The sequence below is a fragment of the Ovis aries genome, chromosome 19, assembly GCF_016772045.2.
Source record: "Ovis aries strain OAR_USU_Benz2616 breed Rambouillet chromosome 19, ARS-UI_Ramb_v3.0, whole genome shotgun sequence".
Lineage (NCBI taxonomy): Eukaryota > Metazoa > Chordata > Mammalia > Artiodactyla > Bovidae > Ovis > Ovis aries.
The window spans coordinates 44,413,994-44,434,434 of NC_056072.1; the positions used below are offsets into that span (position 1 = coordinate 44,413,994).

Consider the following 20,441-nt stretch of genomic DNA (forward strand, 5'->3'; position numbering starts at 1 on the left):
TAGGTCAGTTTGAAACTGGTACCCAGAGACCTGTTATCCCCAGAGGTCTACTTATCAACTCCTTAGATTATTGCTTAAGGGAATCCTGTGTATTCTTTTCTTCCAGAAACTACATGTCTTCCTCTTCCAAGAAGTGCTTGTTATCACCCGCGCCGTTACCCACAATGAGCAGCTCTGCTACCAGCTGTACCGGCAGCCTATCCCCATGAAGGACCTCCTGCTGGAAGACTTGCAGGATGGGGAAGTGAGGCTGGGGGGCTCCCTGCGCGGGGCGTTCAGCAACAATGAGAGAAGTACGGATGGCTGTCCCTCTTGACCTGTGGAATGTCTTTGGTAGTGGTGGTTTGCAGGGAATGGCCGGCTGGTGAAAGAGACAAGCCATGGCCTTGGAGTCAAATTGCATCTCAGTTGTGTTTCATCACTTAGAGGTTGTGGAACCTTACTCAACCTCTAGGAGCCTTAGTTTCCCATCTGCAAAGTGGGGATGCATGCATGCCTGCTTCATATGATTGTTCTAAGGATTAAGTGAAACACTGTGAGTTGACCTCTGTCCAGCATGACCGGTGCCCCCTATGCTCCCTTTCTCTGACTGCTTCCACTGGATAAAAGCCTTCTTAAGACCAGACTGTCCCTATGTGACTGCAGCCACTTAACAGTGGGAGTTCACATAGCTGACTTGTGTCTAAAGAGGCACAACTATGGTCAACTGGGCTGAGGGTTTATCTGTAATTACTTGAATGGGCTTCTCTGACTTGAGATTTAGTAAACAAAGGAATTAACCAAGAGAAGCTTAGATAGCAGTGTCTATCTAGGGTCTTCTATGTGTCAAACACTGTGCCAGGCACTGGTATACATTGGTCTACCACAAAGGTCAATTTTGGGGAGCCCTGTGGAATTTACCTTGTGATGGAGAAAATAGATGAGAAATAACTAAATATTCTGGGTGTGTTTTTTTAAAAAAAAAAACAAAACACTAAAACCCATTAAGGAGACAGAGAATAGCAATAGGAGATCTGTTTAAGATGAAATGATCAGGGAAGTCGTCTTTGAGCAAGTAACATTTGAGCCTGTTGGGTTAATATTGCTGTCATGTTGTCCAAGTAGTTAATATACGCTGCCTCTTACCTCCACACCAGCCCCTCTGCCCTAGTGGTAGTACTGGTAGCAGTAGTAGTACTTACATTTCTCCAATAGCAATGTAGGAGCATTTACATATGTTATTATGTTTATCCCTCATAATAACTATCTAAGGTTGAATCTCTTTGTTTTCCCCATTTTACAAATAAACTGAAATGTAGAGGAGTCAAGGCATTTGCCTCACAGAAAAGAGTGGAGCTTGAATTTATCTGAAGCCAGTCTGTTGACCTCAAGGATCTTACAGGGGGACTGGACTGACTGAGCTCAGACACGTCCATGAACCACATACATGTGACTCGTGGGGCCCATGAAATGCCAGTTAATGTTGTTATTAAATTAAATCAAATGTCTTCCATATTGCGCACCATCATTTTTTAAATGCACATAGCTCCAGGATTTCCCTCGCAGTCCAATGGTTAGGACTACATGCTTTCACTTCTGAGGGCCTGGGTTCAACCCCTGTTTGGAGAACTAAGATCCCACAAGCCACATGGCATGGCATGGACAGAAATATATATAAATAAATAAAAATTTTAAAGAAACAAATGCATATCACTCCTGTTGGCAGTTATTAGAATGTCATTTCATTTTAAAATGAATCCAAACTTTTAAGAGTTCTGTCTGTATCTTGGGACTTCCCTGATGGTCCAGTGGGTAAGGTTCCGAGTTCCCAGTGCAGGGGGCGCGGATTCGATCCCTGGTCCGGGAACTGAGATCCCACATATTGCAGCTAAGCCCACGCGTGCTTCAGCTACTGAGCCCATGCACCCTGAAGCCCACATTTAACAACTAGAGAGGCCTGTGTACTACAGTGAAGACCCAGTGCAGCAAAAAAAAACACAAAAGAATTCTATCTTTACATGTCTTCTCAGTCATCGGATACTAAATACACAGGTACTATCGTGTGGAGGATCTTGGACTTGTTTGATGTTACAAAGAGCGTCTTGAACTTGAAAAAGCTTTAGCTTGGGGCAGTTGTTAAAATGACAGATTATCAGCTCCCCCTCCCTCCCCGACTCCAGATCTGTTGAATCCAAATCCCTAAGGGGAGGACCCCAGGATCTGTATTTTTACCATGTTGTTTGGAGATTTTGATATATGGCCAGGTTTGGTACCCAGTACTCCAGGGTCCCAGACAGAGTTGTTCTGTACTGATTTGATAGCTTTGGAAGGCCACTGAGTGCCAGACCTGTGTCAACACCTGTTGGTTGATGGAGGCTGCAGGGTGGAGCCGAGCCATGTCCTGAAATAGTAGGACATTTAGTAATCAGTGAGTGATCTCGCCCTGAATACCAGGGTGAGTGTCACCACATAGGTTATCTTTGACCTGCGGAAATATCTGCCCACTGACCTTTTTTGTGTGTTTTTTTTTCTAGTTAAAAACTTCTTCAGAGTGAGTTTCAAAAATGGATCGCAAAGTCAGACCCACTCATTACAAGCCAATGACACATTCAACAAACAGCAGTGGCTCAACTGTATTCGCCAAGCCAAAGAAACAGTTCTGTGTGCCACGGGGCAGGCTACGGTCCTTGATTCTGAGGGACCATTCCTAGATCCCGCCACCGGGAGCAGGGAACCACAGGGAGAAACAAAACTTGAGCAGATGGACCAATCAGACAGTGAATCGGATTGTAGCATGGACACGAGTGAGGTCAGCCTCGACTGTGAGCGCATGGAACAGACAGACTCTTCCTGTGGGAACAGCAGGCATGTTGAAAGCAACGTCTGACAGAAGCGTGTGCTTCCTGGAAGTCGCCCTGTGTCTTACCTGTACAGTATTTGCATTCCACATGTGGAACGGTTTGGAGAAGCACTTTTTCACACTTTTGTGACTGTGTTGACCCAGTCTCTTCTGTCTGTACTTTTTTGTCTCTTGTACTGTAACTGCCAATTTGTGTCAGCTGGAATCTGTGGCAACTGTTACCCTGTGTTGTTTTTCCCAAGTGTCTGGATGGGTGGATATGTACTTGAACAAGTTATCAATATTTTCACTGGTCCTGCTGGATTTTAAAAAATAGAAAACAGCCTCTAATCTGCTGTTTCATATAGATTACTTTTAAAGGATCCTTCCTCATTTCTCTAGTACTTTTCTAGCTCTTTGACAGAGTAGCTAAAGGCATGAATTTTCAAGGGCCTTGCAAACAGGGCATGAGGAAGTTACCTGTGTAATCATTATGGTGTTTGAAGGAAACCGGGAAAGATCATTGTTTCAAGTTAAATCAGTCTGATATCATCCAACCAAAAAGCAGGAAAACATCCCTGGGGATTCTGAAGGTTTAATTTCGCAAAGGAAGAAGCGCTCTCTTGACCTTGCAATTTCATCCAGTACAAATCTGATGCAGTAATTTACTAGGACATGAAATAAAGTCTGACCTTAAAAGGATCAGCACAAAAGCTGCTGTCAACTCTGAATCTTGAACTGAAGTGTGTATTGTATGAGGAGGGCTCTGCCATAGATGCTGGCTGGCCTTAGATAGGCATTTCTAGCCTAAAACATCAGAACAGAACTCACTGGGCCTGGGAAAACCTGGCAGGAATAGCAGAAAGGCCCTCTTCACTTTGTTTCCTCTGCCTCAGCCTACTCATATTTTAGAGCATGAATGAAGGAGATGACAGAGAGGCTGTGGCTGCATCAGTGACTCTGTTTATAGAAACATGTGAGAAGAATTTGGAAGAAGTCCTCCATCATGACCTTGTGTCGGAAGCATTAAAAAAGAAAAGCAAAGTCCAGTGTCCTTCTGGGAAAGATCAGAGCCTGGGGTTTTCCTGCTTCACTTTCGGGTCATCATTTGCCATCACTGGCTCTGTGCTGGGAGCAGAATCATAATTACATTCTCCAGAGGCTGACTTAATTAACTCCATCATCAATCAGCATGCGTTGGCCAAACTAGTAACCTCTTTGTCCAGCCTTGATTTACAATGTAGGGTGAGCCGCAGACCTTTGAAAAAAGTTAACTGAATACACAGAAAAGCTCTGCGTGAGTGTAAATGTTAAAGATGACTGGTGCAAAATTGTACCCACACCAGCACTAGTAGTAATGATTCTAAATTATTGCCAAAAAGCTTTTTTTTTAATCTGTGTCTTTCAAGTTTACACAAAGGAGAGCAGTAAATACTATGTTGTCATTTTATTATGTACATCTATCGTGTGCATTCAGAAAGCTGTGTGATGAGATTTATCAATGTAAAAACAAGGTATAGTACTTATTTTTCAAAAATAAAAGAAGTCGTCAATTTTACCCTGTAAAACATATTTCTGTATTTATAGATTTTAAACTTGGTGAGTTTTTTTTTCTATTACAAGTTTATTTAAAACTGCTTTGTTTCTTAAGTTGATATTGATTTACCAACTGACTGACTGAATCTGCTGCAGACAGAAGCAGAGAAAAGCCAAGAATAGTTGTTTGATGGTGAAGAAAAGAATGAATCATTCTTTGAAGGAGCCATCGGCCACTTTGGGCAGCATGTTGAGAAAAGAGATCTGTCAAGGACTGGCCTATGAGAAGAAAGTCAATGAATGTTTTCATGAAATGAATGTTTTTGTATAATGGCCTTAAACTTTTCTGGAAGCATTTCAAATAAATTACATTAAAAATGTCATTTTCTTGGTGTATACTGTTTGGCCTACAAATACCAAACTTCAGTTGTCTTCCTGGGAGCGTCTTTCCAAAATTGCTGCTGCTGCTGCTGCTGCTAAGTAAGTCGCTTCAGTCATGTCCAACTCTGTGCCACCCCAGAGACGGCAGCCCACCAGGCTCCCCCGTCCCTGGGATTCTCCAAAATTTCTGCTTGTACCCAAATACACATTACGATAGGGTGCAGGTTGAAACAAATGTTTTGATTTGATCTACTAAAGCTCCTGTAGAACTCATATTTCTAACATCTGTTTTTTCAAGGATTCTCTACTCTTTAACACTGGAGTATAGTTGACTAGCCACCTTGGGTTAGTTTCTAGTGTATAACAAAGTGATTCCATTATACATACATACCTCTATCTATTCTTTTTCAGATTTTTTTCCCATTTAGATTATTACAGAATATTGAGCAGAGTTCCCTGTGCTATACAGTAAGTGCTTATTGGTTATCTGTTTTATGTACAGTAGTGTGTACCTGTTATTCCCAAACTCCAAATCTATCTTCCACTACCCTTCCCCACCCCCGTAACCATAAATTCATCCTCTAAATCTGTCTGTTTCTGTTTTGTAAATAATTTCATTTGTTTTTTAGATTCCTCATAGAAGTGATATCATGATATTTGTCTTTCTCTGTCTGACTGACTTAGTATGATAATCTCCAGGTCCATCCATGTTGCTGCAAATGGCATTGTTTCATTCTTTTTAATGACTAATATTCTGTTGTATATATGTAGCGCTTATTCTTTATCCATTCGTCTGTCAGTGGACATTTAGGTGGCTCCATGTCTTGGCTATTGTAAACAGCACTACAGTGAACATAGGGATGCGTGTATTCTTTCCACTCATGTTTTCCTCTGAATATATTGGATTGCTGGATCATATGGTAGCTCTATTTTTAGTTTCTTAAGAAACCTCTATACCACTCTTCATAGTGGCTGTACCAATTTACATTCCCACCAACTGTGTAGGAGGGTTCCCTTTTCTCCATACCATCTCCAGCATTTATTGTTTGTAGACTTTTTGATGATAGCCTTTCTGACTGATGTGAGGCGATGTCTCATAGTTTTGATTTGCATTTCTCTAATAATAACTGGCATTGAACATGTTTTCATGTGTTTCCTGGCCATCTGTGTGTCTTCTTTGGTGAAATGTCAGTTTAGGTCCTCTGCCCATTTTGGCAGGGGGAGGATTTTATACATACATACATATATATATATACACACACACACACATACACACACACACACACACACACACACACACACATACATATATATAAAGCCACATGAGCTTTTTGTAAATTTTAGGAATTAATCCCTTGGCAGTCACATTGCTTGCAAATATTTTCTCCCATTCTCTAGGTTGTCTTTAAATTTTGTTTATGGTTTCCTTTACTTTGCAAAAGCTTTTTAGTTTAATTAGATCCAATTTGTTTTAGTTTTGTTTCCATCACTCTGACAGATCCAAAAAGGTATTGCTGCAGTTTATGGCAAAGAGTATTCTACCTATGTTTTCCTCTTAAGAGTTTTAGTGTCCAGTCTTACATTCAAGTCTTTAATCCATTTTGAGTTTATTTTTGTGCATGATGTTAAAGAATGTTCTAATTTCATTTTTTAACATGTAGCTATCCAGTTTTCCCAGCACTGCTTATTGAAGACACTGTCTATTGTATACTCTTGCCACCTGCATTGTAGACTTATCGACCATAACTGCATGGGTTTATTTCTGGGCTTTCTGTCCTGTTCTGATGATCTGTATTTTTGTTTTTGTGCCAGTACCAAACTGTTTTGTTCACCGTAGCTTAATAGCGTAGCTTGAAGTCAGAGAGTCTGATTACTCCAGCCCCATTTTTCTTTCTCAGGACTGCTTTGGCTCTACTCGCTTATTCACTTATTCATTTTTAACAACTATATCTTGAATCTGTACTGGTGTCAGAGGGATGTCATGATTGTTATAGAAAAGAAGTGTTGAATATCACTGTTAGAATAGGTTACTGTTGATGAACTCGATGCCAAATAATAGCAGGGAAATTTCATTTTGAAATTCTTCCTGGAATTTTAGTCCACTTTTTTTTTTTTTAAATTAAAATGGTTAGTTTAAGGTTCAGCAGTTTTAAGTACTGGACAGCCAATTCTCAGTAGCATATTGGCCCATTAAGGCTGGTAGTTAATCTTATCTTTATAATAAGCCATCAGCATTTTTGTCAACATGCTATTAATTTCTAGATTACTCAAAATATTCACGTAAATAAAAGTAAGTCCAAATTTTTTCCCAAGTGAAGACTCACTCCTTGTTCTCTTTTTCTTGCTCTTCCCTCCTTTTTATCTTCCTCATCCTCTCCAGTGCTACTTTGGATGTTCCTTCCACTTTTGATTCCCTTGATTATACTGCCTTTATTACTAGAGCGTATGTCTCTACTAGTCTATTAGAAGATATTTGTACTGACATTTTGTGGGTTAGTACAAATGACTGAGGGCTAAATGGTTTTCTTCAGTCTGTTTTCAAGATGTTATTGGACATACAGCTAAATATAATTGTCTCAGAGTAAATGAAAGTCATAAGCAAAGAGAAGAGCCAGACCCAGCAATTTTGTGCAAAATTAGAGTGTGGTTTCAGCTTCTGGTTAGTGGTCACCACCACCAGCTTCTTTCGTTTCCATTCCTAGCACCATCTGCAGCAGCTGAGCATGCAGAACTCTTCTTAACTACAATCCTGTTTGAACAAAGTCTCTGTGGTTGCAGAAAACTGCAGCCCACCGTGTTGGTGCACAGGCTGTTGAACTTCCCATTTACATTCTGTCTACCTCCACCTTTCACTAATCCTCCAGAAACCTGAGGATCCCTTGGAGATTTAATAAAGAGAACAGCTCACCACACAGGTTGGCTTGGGTGTGTTGTCTCACCTGGATCCTCTCGGCTTTGTGGGAAAAGCTATTGATTATCACCTGTCACTGATGTGGTTGACTGATTTAATTCGCGCTATCTCATTTATTGACAGAATTCTAGAATTACAGTATTGGGAACTTGAAGAGGATAACTCAAGCCCCAACTCACCAGAAAGAATCTGAAGATCACGAAGGTTTGAAACCTTGCCGATGTGAACACACAAAGAGAAAAGGCAACTGTGTTGAATGAACCTAGAGGGTACTGATGCCAACAACTTTGTGAAACAGTAGTCAGTGCTCACTGCATTTTATTTCCTTCTTCCAGATTGGTTTGCACATCAGTCAGCTACGTAGATCTGCCCACAGGAAGCAACAGTTCATCAGTTGACCTGGAGGGTTAGCGAGGAATTAGAAATGGCACTCTGTCTTTGAGAACTGATCATCCAGTTCAGAAAACTGGACCTGCCTTCTGGATAACTTGTCCACTTCGCCATACATGTTCACACACAAACACACCTAAATGTCAATGAACTGTCTCACCTGTAACGTTTTGAAAAATGTCATCCTTAATATTCTGTTCAGCCAATGTCTAATGAAATGGAGATACCATAAGCCCTTAGGCCGTTTGAAAAGTGAGATATTTGTATGTGAGATCATTTTGAAAACTAGTAAGAGCCAATAGTTTTCCTCGTTGCTATTTAATAATCACTTTTAATTTTGCACATGGTGTTTTAAAATTTCTCAAAAGTGTGGCCTTGGCTGGGATCTTTTTCATTCATCTCTGCATATTTGGGGGTTGGGTAGAGAGGTCTTCTCAATCCACAGAATCTGGAATCTTTTCTTCCATTTTTTTTTTCATCAGTGTGGCCCTTTCTACACTTTTCTGTTTTCTCTTTCAGGAATTTTCCAGTAAGAGAGATGCTGAACCTCTGGATTTGGTCCTTTCACTCCTAGACTGGTTTATATATTTTCTTATCTTTTTTATTCCTACTTTTATTTCCTAATAGTTTGTTCTTTCTCATGGGAATTTCTTCACCTTTATTTTCTAATGCTTCTGTTAATTTGGGGAGAATTTTTTTTTTTTTAATCATTTTTCCTAATCTTAGAGCATCCCTGTTCTTATGTAGTGAAGGTCTTATCTTTGCTAAACTCTCAGGCTATCATAGTTTTGTTGTATTTTTCTTGCACTGTTCATTTATGTGGGGATAATAGTAGCTTACGGGATTGTTCTTTTTTGCTTACGTTTCCAAGCTGACTATGCTAATCCATCATTTTATGTGCCTGTAGTGTATAGGTACTTCATCAGTGAACTCTCGCTTGTCGCTTCTGGTTTTATTTGACCAAAAGGGAAGTCCTTGCATAATACCAGAGAGAGGGAAGTGAGTGAGGTTGGAGTATTTCTTCTCTCATTTCTCACCTTGGGCTGGCTACCTCTCTCACATGAAGTCACAGCTCCTCTCAAGGAGTTCTGTCTGAGTCCCAGTAACCCCTCCATCCTAGAAGAAGAACCGCTCCACTGTCAGCAGCCCCAGGATATTGACTTGTCTCTACATCCTGCCCACAATTTGCATAGAGTCCGTTTTTACACCACCTTCGAATAAGCCTAATTGGAATATGCTGCTGAGCTTGGTGGGCCTCTGACGGGTGCTGGGACCTGACATGATAAATAACATACCCACGTGCTTTCTGCGTCTTCGTCTCAGCGATCATTTCACCACTTGTGTTCTATTTTCATACATTGTGGTTCAAGGATACAGAGGTCTTTTGGAGTTACCAAAGGTGGATTTCATATTTCTGTTTCTTGTTGTGATGGCTAATTTTCTGAGAAAAGACATGAAAATATCTTTTAAAGGAAAGACAAAATAAACTTATTTCAGGCATTAAAAAAATAAAAAACCTCAAAGAGTTCATTACCAGCAGGCCTATACTGCAAAAGCTGTTAAAGGGTTTATTTTGATAGAATATGGCACCAGATGGAGGTGTGGGTCTGCACAACAGAATGATGAGCCTTTAAAATGCAACATTGTAGAAAAATAGGAGTTTTCTTATTGTTTAAATGTCTTCAACAAGTTCTAGCCATGATGGAGTAACAAGGACTAGATTTACCCTCCACCTAAAGCAACCAAAAAAGAAATGACAAGACATGTGAAACTCTGGTTTTAGAGGCAGTGGGCACCAGGCGATGAAGGACAGTGACCCTGAGAGAAGAGAATGAATGAGCATGAGCCCTGCGTTTGCTCCAACTTACAGCCTTGAGAGCGTTGTCAGGAAGCAGGGCAGGGAGGGAGGCCTGTCTAGTCCAGTGAAGTCCCTGAGTGGAAGAGAGGTGACTGAGAGGTCAGGGAGACCGAGGCAGCTTGAGTCTAGACAACAGAGGAGAGCACTACATGGGAAGAAAACCTTGGAGGCCTGCGAAGAGGGCCTGCCGCCCGCTCCACCCCCACCCCACCTGCCCCAGGTACTCAGCTGAATGCTTGTAAGGGCACAAGTGTGAGAAACTAGCCAGGGGCGGGAGAATTATCCAAAAGGATTAGCAGGAAATCACTCAATGCTGGGAATAGTGCCTGTCCCCACCCCCCCACACCAAAAGAATATCATAGTTGGATAACATATTCAGAAGGGCCTGAAAAGTTGTGGAGAATAATTAGCCCTAGTGTGAACACTTCTTTGCTTCTACCTAACAAGTCTTAAACCCACTCCACTGTTCTTGCCTGGAGAATCCCAGGGACGGGGGAGCCTGGTGGGCTGCCGTCTATGGGGTCACGCAGAGTCGGACACGACTGAAGTGACTTAGCAGCAACAAGTCCTAAAGACCAAAAAGGATGTCAGACTATTTTCAAGTAGCTCAACTGCATTCCAGAACAAAGCACAGGAATATTTACAGGGATAAAAAAATATCCAACACCTAATAGGGTAAAATTCACAGTGCTGTTAGAGATAAATCTGAGAAAAGAAGTGCAAAACATGTACACTGAAAATGGTAAAATATTGGAAAATTTAACACCAAACTAGATGGGGAAACATACCGTGTTCATAGACTAGAAGACTCAGGACTATCAAGGTGTCCACTTTGGCCAAACTTAATCCACAGATTTAACACAATCTCAATCTAGGTAGACTATTTTATAGAAGAGCTTCCCTGATGGCTCAGTGGTAAAGAATCCGCCTGCAATGCAGGAGACACAGGAGATGCAGATTCAATCTGTGGCTTGGGAAAATCCCCTGGAGGAGGCAATGGCAACCCACTCCAGTATTCTTGCCTGGGAAATCCCGTGGATGGAGGAGTCTGACTGGCCGCAGGCCAAAATGTTGCAAAGAAAAGAGAAAAAAAAAATGTTGCAAAGAGTTGGACCCCACTGAGCAGAGAGAGAACAAGCTGGTTCTAAAATTCGTGTGGAACCATGAGACAGCTGGAATAGCCAAAACAACTCTGAAAAGGATGAACAAAGTTGAAAAACTTACCTGAAACTCACTATGACTGCAATAACCAAAACAGTATATTACTGGCATGATAGACAGCCAACAGTCCCAAACAGCACACAGAAATACAAGACATGGTCTGTTGATTTTTTTTTTTTTTTTGGTCAGTTGATTTTCAACAAAGTTACTAAAGGATAATATTTTCAACAAATATGCTAAAACAAATGGATATCTGTTTTCAGCAAAATCAAATTAAGACCCTTATGTCCATCTTATAAAAATGCAAATTGGAGACAAAAATGTAAAACCTAAAGCTGTAAGACTACTAGAGGAAATCAGGAGAAAACTTTGATACCTTGGGTAAGGCAAATAATTCCACAAATAATTCTGAGATATGACCCTAAAATTGTAATTCATAAAAAAATGGATAAATTAGGCCTCAATAAAATGAAGAACTTCTGCTCATTAAAAGACTGAAAAGTCACATACTGGGAGAATCATTTCTGCAAATCATATTTCTGATAGAGAAGTCAAAGTATATATTAAAAAATCTGAAAATTCAATAATAGGAAAGCAAACAGCCCAATTTAAAAATGGATAAACAGGGCTTCCCTGGTGGCTCAGAGGGTAAAGAATCTGCCTGTAATGCAGGAGACCCAGGTTTGATCCCTGGGTTGAGAAGATCTCCTGGAGAAGGAAATGGCTACCCCCTCCAATATTCTTGCCTGGAGAATTCCATGGACAGAGAAAACTGGTGGGCTATAGTCCATGGGGTTGCAAAATGTTGTGGACATGACTGAGCAACAAACACTTTCACTTTCTAGGTATGTGATATTTAATTTTTTTTAATGGACAAAAAGTTAGAAATATTCAAACATCACTAGTTGTAAAATGGGAGCTAATACCACAGCGAGATACCACTATTTACCTATTATTTGTCTAAAATTTAAAAGATTAACCATAGCCAACAATCATGAAAAGATGAAAAAATGCTCAAAATCACTATATCGCCTTGTTGTTTAGTCACTCAATCACGTCTGACTCTTTGTGACACCATGGGCTGTAGCACTCTAGTCTTCCCTGTCCTTAACCATCTCCTGGAGCTTGCTCAAACTCATGTCCATTGAGTCAGTGATGCCATTCAACCATCTCATTCTCTGTTGACCCCTTCTCCCGCCTTCAGTCTTTCCCAGAGTCAGGGTCTTTTCCAATGAGTCAGCTCTTCGAATCAGGTGGCCAACGTGTTGGAGCTTCAGCATCAGTTCTTCCAATGACTATTCAGGGTAGATTTCCTTTAGCATTGACTGGTTTGATGTCCTTGCAGTCCGAGGGACTCTGAAGAGTTTTCTCTAGCACCACAGTTGGAAAGCATAATATGGATGGAGGTTCATGGTACTTTGGACTACAAACCATTTACCACCACAGAAATGCAAATGAAAGCTGCAATGATACCACTTCACCTTCATTAGGATGGCTACTCTTGGGAAAAAAACAGAAAATAAATGTTGGTGACGATGTGGAGAAACTGAAACCCTTGTGCATGATTGGTAGAAGTAGGAAAATGGTGAAGCTTCTGTGGAAAGTAGTGTGGTGGTTCCTCAAGAAGAATGAAATAGGATTATCATTTGATTCAGCATACGAAAGGACTGATCCTAAGCTCCAATACTTTGTCCACCTGATGCAAAGAGCTGCTTCATTGGAAAAGATCCTGCTCTGATGCTGGGAAAGATTGAAGGCAGGAGAAGACAGGGGCAACAGAGGATGTGGCTGTTGGATGGCATCACTGATCCAATGGACGTGAGTTTGGGCAAACTCCAGAAGACAGTGAAAGACAGGAAAGCCCAAAGGACTGTAGTCCATGGGGTCGCAAAGAGTTGAAGACGACTCAGCAACTGAACAACAACAACAATGATCCAACAGTCCGATTTATGGGTATATATATATCCAAAAGAATCGAAAGCAGGATCTCAGAGATAGTTGCATATCCATGTTCATGGCAGAGTTATTCACAATAGCTACGATGTGGCAGCAAGACAAGTGTCCATCAATGGATGAATAGATAAACTGGTTTATACGTACAATGGAATATTATTCAGGCTTAAAATGGAAGGAAATTCTGTCACATGCTGCCATGTGGATGAACCTTGAGGGAATTACGCTAAGTAAAGAAGCTGATTACAAAAAGACAAACACTATATGATTCTACCTTTATGATATACTCAGAATAGTCAAAACCACAGAAATAGAAAGTCAAATGTTAGTTGCCATGGGCTTAGGGAGGGAAATGGGGAGTTGCTGTGTAATGATAGAGAGTGTCAGCCTTTTAAGATGGAAAGGGTTCTGAGGATTGTTTGTACATAATGTGAATGTACTTTACTAGGCTATACACTTAAAAATGGTTAAGATGATAAGTTTTCTATTATATATACACTGCTGTAATTTAAAAAAAGGAAAACAGTGTCGAACTCACTTTATATTTCATCTGTGCAGCAACCCCTTGAGGTTTTAGGTTATAATTATTATCTCATTTTACAAATGAAGAAACCTAGGTGCATAGTTAGAACATATTCTTAAAAGAATCCCATTGTACCTTAAACTATGTAAAAGAGTTGGTAAACTACCAGCAGGTGACCCCACTAAGCCTTCGAGATGTTATGGCCCACCTTTGTTCCCTCTCATGAAATAATTTCCTTAGGAAATTTATTTCCTAAGGTCCTTCCGTTTAAGAGCCTTCAGCAGTCAGAACTTTGGGAAGAATTCTGTCCTGCCTAAATGTAAGTGCTGCAATTCCATTATTCCTATAAGGCAAAAATAATACATACACATATAAATTACATATGTTTATGTGACTGTTATCCTGAATATTTTAAAGAATATTTTTAGAATGTGATACAGAAAAGTTGCTGGGTTTTGAAGCCTGTTTCATGAGCTTTTGCTCCCCTCTGCTGGAAGGTTTGTGTATATGCTCCTGAGGATCTTTTTGGCAAAAAAAAAAAGTTGACTTTCGTTTTCATTGGTGGTGGTAGTTTAGTCACTAACTTGTGTCTTGCAACCGCATGGACTGGATCCACCAGGCTCCTCTGTCTGTGGAATTTTCTAGGCAAGAATACTGGAGTGGGTTGCTGTTTCCTTCTCCAGGGGATTGTCCCAACCCAGAGACAGAACCCACGTCTCCTACATTGTAGGCAAATTTTCTGCTAAACCACCAGGGAGAAGGAAATGGCAACCCACTCCAGTATTTTTGCCTAGAGAATCCCATGGACGGAGAAGCCTGGCAGGCTACAATCCATGGGGTCACAGAGTCAGACACAACTGAGTGACTAACACACACACACACACAAACCACCAGGGAAGCCAGACAAGTGTTAGATTCTGCTCTCCAAACCTAGACTTTCAGTGAGGTATCTCAGTCTACAGGGGTCGGGTTCAAAAATTTCTAAATACACTTAAGCTATTTTTACAATCAAAACAATATTATGGGGGACTTCCCTGGTGGTGGTCCAGTGGTTAATACAGGGGGCTCTACTTCGATCTCTGGTTGGGGAACTAAGATTTGTGCCACATACACGCTCAGTTGTGTCTGACTCTTTGCAACCCTATAGACTGTAGCCTGCCAGGCTCCTCTGTCCCTGGGATTCTCCAGACAAGAATACTGGAATGGGTTGCCATTTCCTTCTGCAGGGGATCTTCCCAACCCAGAGATTAAGCCCCAATCTCCTGCGTCTCCTGCATTGGCAAGCAGATTCTTTACGACTGTGCCACCTGAGAAGCCCAAAATTGTAAGTATAATTTTTAAATACTTTGAGGTTTCGCAAAGCAAAGCAAAACAGTTTTTTTTTTTTTTGCTTTTTAAATTTTATTTGTAAATTTTACTGGAGTATAATTTATTTACACTGTTATGTTAGTTTCAGATGTATAGCAAAGTGATTCCATTATATATATATATATATATATATATATATATATACATATACACACACACACACATACACACACACATAAATTCATTCTTTTTTAGATTTCCTCATATAAATTATCACAGAATATTGATTAGAGTCCCCTGTGCTAATACAATAGGTCCCTGTCTTATATATAGCAGTGTATGTATGTTCATTCCAAGCTCCTAATTTATCCCTGCGCCACATTTCCCTTTTGGTAACCACAAGTTTGTTTTCAATATCTGTAAGTGTGTTTCTGTTTTGTAAATCAGTTCATTTCTATCATGTCTTAAAATTAGATTCCATATGTGAGTGATATCATGTGATGGTTGTCTTTCTCTGTTTGACTTAGTATGATACTCTCTAGGTTCATCCATGTTGCTGCAAATGGCATTGTTTCATTTATTTCTGTGGCTGAGTAATATTCTGTTGCATATATGCGCACTACATCTTTATTCATTTGTTGGTGGACATTTAAGTTGCTTCCATGTCTTGGCTGTTGTAAACAGTGCTGCTGTGGACATTGGGGTGCGTGTATCTTTTCAAATTAGAGCTTTCTCCGGATACATGCCCAGGAGTGAGATTGCTGGATCATATGATATTTCTGTTTTTAGTTTTTTAATGAATCTCCATACTGTTTTCCATAGTGGCTATACCAATTTAGATCTTCCCTGGTGGCTTAGACGGTAAAGTGTCTGCCTACAATGCAGAAGACCTGGGTTCAATCCCTGGGTCGGGAAGATCTCCTGGAGAAGGAAATGGCAACCCACTCCAGTATCCTTGCCTGGAAAATCCCATGGATGGAGGAACCTGGTTACGCTACAGTCCATAGGGTCGCAAAGAGTCGGACACGACTGAGCGACTTCACTCACTCACTCACTCACTCTACCAATTTATATCTCTCCCAGTTGTGTAGGAGGTTCCCTTTTCTCCACATTCTCTCTGGATTTTATTGTTTGTAGAATTTCCGATGATGGCCATTCTGACCTGTGTGAGGTGATACCTCACTGTAGTTTTGATTTGCATTTCTCTGATAATTAGTGATGCTGAGCATCTTTTCATGTGCTTTTTTGAACATCTGTGTGTCATCTTTGGAGAAATGAGTGTTTAGATTTTCTGCTCATATTTTGATTGAGTTAAAAGTAAATTTTTGAACATTCCTGTACTTTATCCACAGAAAAGCACATTTAGATTCTCAAGAGAATGGGCTAATCACCAAATGGCACAAACCACAAGCAGAATTCCTCTAGAAGGGTAACTGAACACCACATTTTCTTCAATTAGATAAATGTCTGGTGTTATGTTTCTATAATTTATGTAAATTGCAACCATAAACCTACCAATTATCCCATTTAAACTTGGCTGGCTCCCCAAGGAGTTCTTAGGGGAAAACTTATGAGAATTATTGTCTGTCTTTTCAGAGCCACCGGGGGGTACTAAATCTCGATTGCTTTTTTTTTAAGGTCTACTTTTGCAAATCTCTTCCAACCAGGGATTGTTTTTTAGTGGAAAAATAACGTAAACACATGATTTGGAGTGTGTTTGGAAATACGGGAAAGAATATTTGAAATAAGGTATTTAGACACAACCAATAATGTTTAAAGAATTTGGAATATTTTATGTTGATAGTTCACAATTCACCAGGCCTTCTATTTAAGATTCTTTTTTAGAAATACGTTAATATTAGGTAACTTTTGAGAAATCTTTAAAACATAAAACTCGAGAAAAGACAGAGCAAGCGCTCTCATCAATTGTCAATGTCAGCTTACACACTGACATTCTGTAGTAACGGATATAGACATACATACAGTAGGGTGTAGGTGTCAGTTGCTGCTGTCTTAATTGACTAAGGATACAGCTCAGCTGTTATATTTAAATTATGCTGCTCCAGTGTTTGGGGTTTTTTTGTTTTTCCTTTTTATTTGGAGGGAAAAAACATTACACAAGTTTAAGCACTGGTGATAGGGCCCAGAACTTCGTGCATCCTAGTGGAACACTATGTCAGTTTTCTTTTTTAAAAAAGAATTTTATTGATATAATTCACATAGAACTATTGACGTGTACAATTCGATGATATTTAGTATTATCACAGAGTTATGCAACCATCACCACAATTCATTCTAGAGTATTTTCATTACTCTAAAAAAAGAAAAAAACTAGCTTTCACCTCTAAATCCACCCATTCCTCCAGTTCTAGGCAACCACTAATCCACTTTGTCTCCATACATTTCCATATCCATACATTTCATATAAATAGAGTTATATAATATGTGGCCTTTTGAGACTGGCTTCTTTCCCTTAGCATAGTTTCAAGGTTCATCCATATTGTAGCAGATATCAGTGCTTTATTTCTCTTCGTGGCTGAATAATATTCCAGTATATGGATAATACTTTTATTTATTTTTAAATAAATTTATTTATTTTAATTGGAGGCTAATTACTTTACAATATTGTATCGGTTTTGCCATACATCAACATGAATCTGCCACGGGTATACACGTGTTCCCCATCCTGAACCCCCCTCCCTCCCCGTACCATCCCTCTGGGTCATCCCAGTGCACCAGCCCCAAGCATCCTGTATCCTGCATTGAACCTGGACTGGCAATTCATTTCATATATATTATACATGTTTCAATGCCATTCTCCCAAATCATCCCAAATTCATCCATTCATCAGTGGACATTGCTAATTAATGTTCTTTTAAAATCAGCTTTTACTATGTGGTTACTAAGAATTCCGGCACCCAGTCCCAGCATGTGCATGTGCACATGGAGGCTTCCTCATTGCTATTGTTAGTCGCTCTGTCATGTCCAGCTCTTTGCGACACCATGGATTGCAGCACACCAGGCTTCCCTGTCCTTAATCATCTCCTGGAGCTTGCTCAAACTTATGTCCATTGAATTAGAGATGTCAATCAACCATCTCATCCTCTGTCATCCCCTTCTCCTTCTGCCTTCAATCTTTCCCAGCATCAGGGTCTTTTCTAATGAGTCAGCTCTTCACATCAGGTGGCCAAAGGATTGGAGCTTCAGTTTCAGCATAGTCCTTCTAATGAATATTCAGGATTGATTTCCTTTAGGATTGACTGGTTTGATCCCCTTGAAGTCCAAGGAACTCTCAAGAGCCTTCTCTTGAGAGAAGTTCAGGTAAGGTAGGGTGGTAAGGTGGTCTTATATTCCCATCTCTTTAAGAATTTTCCAGTTTGATCCACACAGAGGTTTTAACATAGTCAATGAAGCAGAAGTAGATGTTTTTCTGAAATTCTCTTGCTTTTTCTGTGATCCAAAGGAAGTTGGCAACTTGATCTCTGGTTCCTCTGCCTTTTCTAATCCAGCTTGAACATCTGGAAGTTCTCAATTCATGTACTGTTAAAGCCTGGCTTTGAGAATTTTGAGCATTACTTTGCTAGCATGTGAAATGAGTGCGGTTGTGCAGTAGTGTGAACGTTGTTTGGCATTGCCCTTCTTAAGGATTGGAATGAATACTGATCTTTTCCAGTCCTGATGCCAGTGTGGCCTCAGGCCAAACTACAGGGAGGGAACACAGCCCCACCCATCAGCAGAAAATTGAATTAAAGATTTACTGAGCATGGCCCTGCCCACCAGAGCAAGACCCACTTTTACCCACAGCCAGTCCTTCCCACCAGGGGGCTTCCACGAGCCTCTTATCTTCATCCATCAGAGGGCAGATAGAATGAAAACCACAACCACAGAAAACTAACCAAACTGATCACATGGATCCCAACCTTGTCTAACTCAATGAGACTATGAGCCATGCTGTGTAAGGCCACCCAAGACAGACGGGACATGGTGGAGAGTTCTGACAAAATGTGGACCACTGGAGAAAGGAATGGCAAACCATTTCAGTATTCTTGCCTTGAGAACCCCATGAACAGTATGAAAAGGCAAAAAGACAGAACACTGAAAGATGAACTCCCCAGGTTGGTAGGTGCCAATATGCTACTGGAGATCAGTGGAGAAATAGCTCCAGAAAGAATTAAGAGGCTAAGCCAAAGTAGAAACAACATCCAGGTGTGGATGTATCTGGTTGTGAAAGTAAAGTCCAATGCTGTAAAGAACAATGTTGCATAGAAACCTGGAATGTTAGGTCCATGAATCAAGGTAAATTGAAAGTAGTTGGCAAGAGTGAACACAGACATTTTAGGAATCAGTGAACTAAAATGGATGGGAATGGGTGAATTTAATTCAGATGACCATTATATTTACTACTGTGGGCAAGAATCCCTTAGGAAATGGAGTAGCCCTCATAGTCAACAAAAGAGCCCAAAATGCAGTACTTGGGTGCAGTCTCAAAAACAACAGAATGATCTCTGTGTGTTTCTAGGGCAAACCATTCAATATCAAAGTAATCCAAGTCTATGCCCCAAACACTAATGTCAAAGAAGCTGAAGTTAAATGATTCTATGAAGACCTTCTAGAACTACCACCAAAAAAAAAAGATGTCCTTTTCATCATAGGGGACTGGAATAAAAAGTAGGAAGTCAAGAGATATCTGGAGTAACAGGCAGGTTTGGCCTTGGAGAACATGGCCAAATGAAGCAGGGCAAAGGCTAACAGAATTTTGCCAAGAGAAGGCTTCCTCATACCAAGCAGCAGTTCTCAGACACCAGCTGGGAGTCCAATGATTCAACTCAATTCTGACACTATCAACTCAGAGATAGAATCAGTTTCCACAGTCCCACCACATTATACGGCAGCAGCAAGCTCAGGTTGTTACATGCGCTTCTGACTAACTGAATACAAATCAGAAGTTCCCATGGGTTTCTCTCTGGGTTTGAGTAATTGCTAGAACAGCCCCGAGAACTCAGGGAAATCTATTTACTGATGAGATTACTGATTTATTATGTTGTTGTTTAGTCACTAAGTTGTGTCCTACCCTTCTGCTACCCCATGGAGTGTAGCTTGCCAGGCTCCTCTGTCCACGGGATTTTCCAAGCAAGAGTACTGGAGTGTGTTTTCATTTCCTTCTCCAGGGGATCTTCCCAGCCAGAGATCAAACCTGAGTCTCTTGTGTCTCCTGTGGATTCTTTACCGCTGATTCACTGAGGAAGCCCTAATTTATTTTGAAAGGCTATTTAAAGATAAAAATCTACAGCCAGATGAAGAGATATACAGGGCAAGTTCTGGAACAAAGAAACTTCTGTTCTCTTGGAATTTGGGACTTGACAAGTTAGCATGTAGAAGCAGATCTTTGTCCCTCATGTAGCAGCTCCCCAGCAAAGGGTCAAAAAGCTATCTTTTGAGGGTTTTATGGAGGCTTCTTTACATAGCCATGACTGACTCAATCATTGGCCAGTGGACAATGATTCAACCGCAAGCTCCCCTCCCCTCCCTGAAATCAAGAGGTGGGACTGAAATCAGGAAAACCAGCCAGTCACTTGGGCTGACAAGGAGCCCACACCCTGGG

At 40.5% G+C, this 20,441-nt stretch overlaps 1 protein-coding gene across 6 annotated transcripts in view; it reads left to right on the forward strand.

Moving 5' to 3' along the window:
- ARHGEF3 (Rho guanine nucleotide exchange factor 3) overlaps positions 1-4,737 on the forward strand; it is a 313,864-nt gene extending 309,127 nt beyond the window's left edge. For all 6 annotated transcript variants that reach the window (XM_042236047.1, XM_012099859.4, XM_012099858.5 and 3 more), the window contains 2 exons: positions 107-293; positions 2,514-4,737. In XM_042236047.1, the coding sequence (XP_042091981.1) occupies positions 107-293; positions 2,514-2,866 (540 nt within the window). In that variant the 3' untranslated portion in view covers positions 2,867-4,737. The remainder of the gene's footprint in view (positions 1-106; positions 294-2,513) is intronic.
- The last annotated feature ends 15,704 nt before the right edge of the window (positions 4,738-20,441 follow it).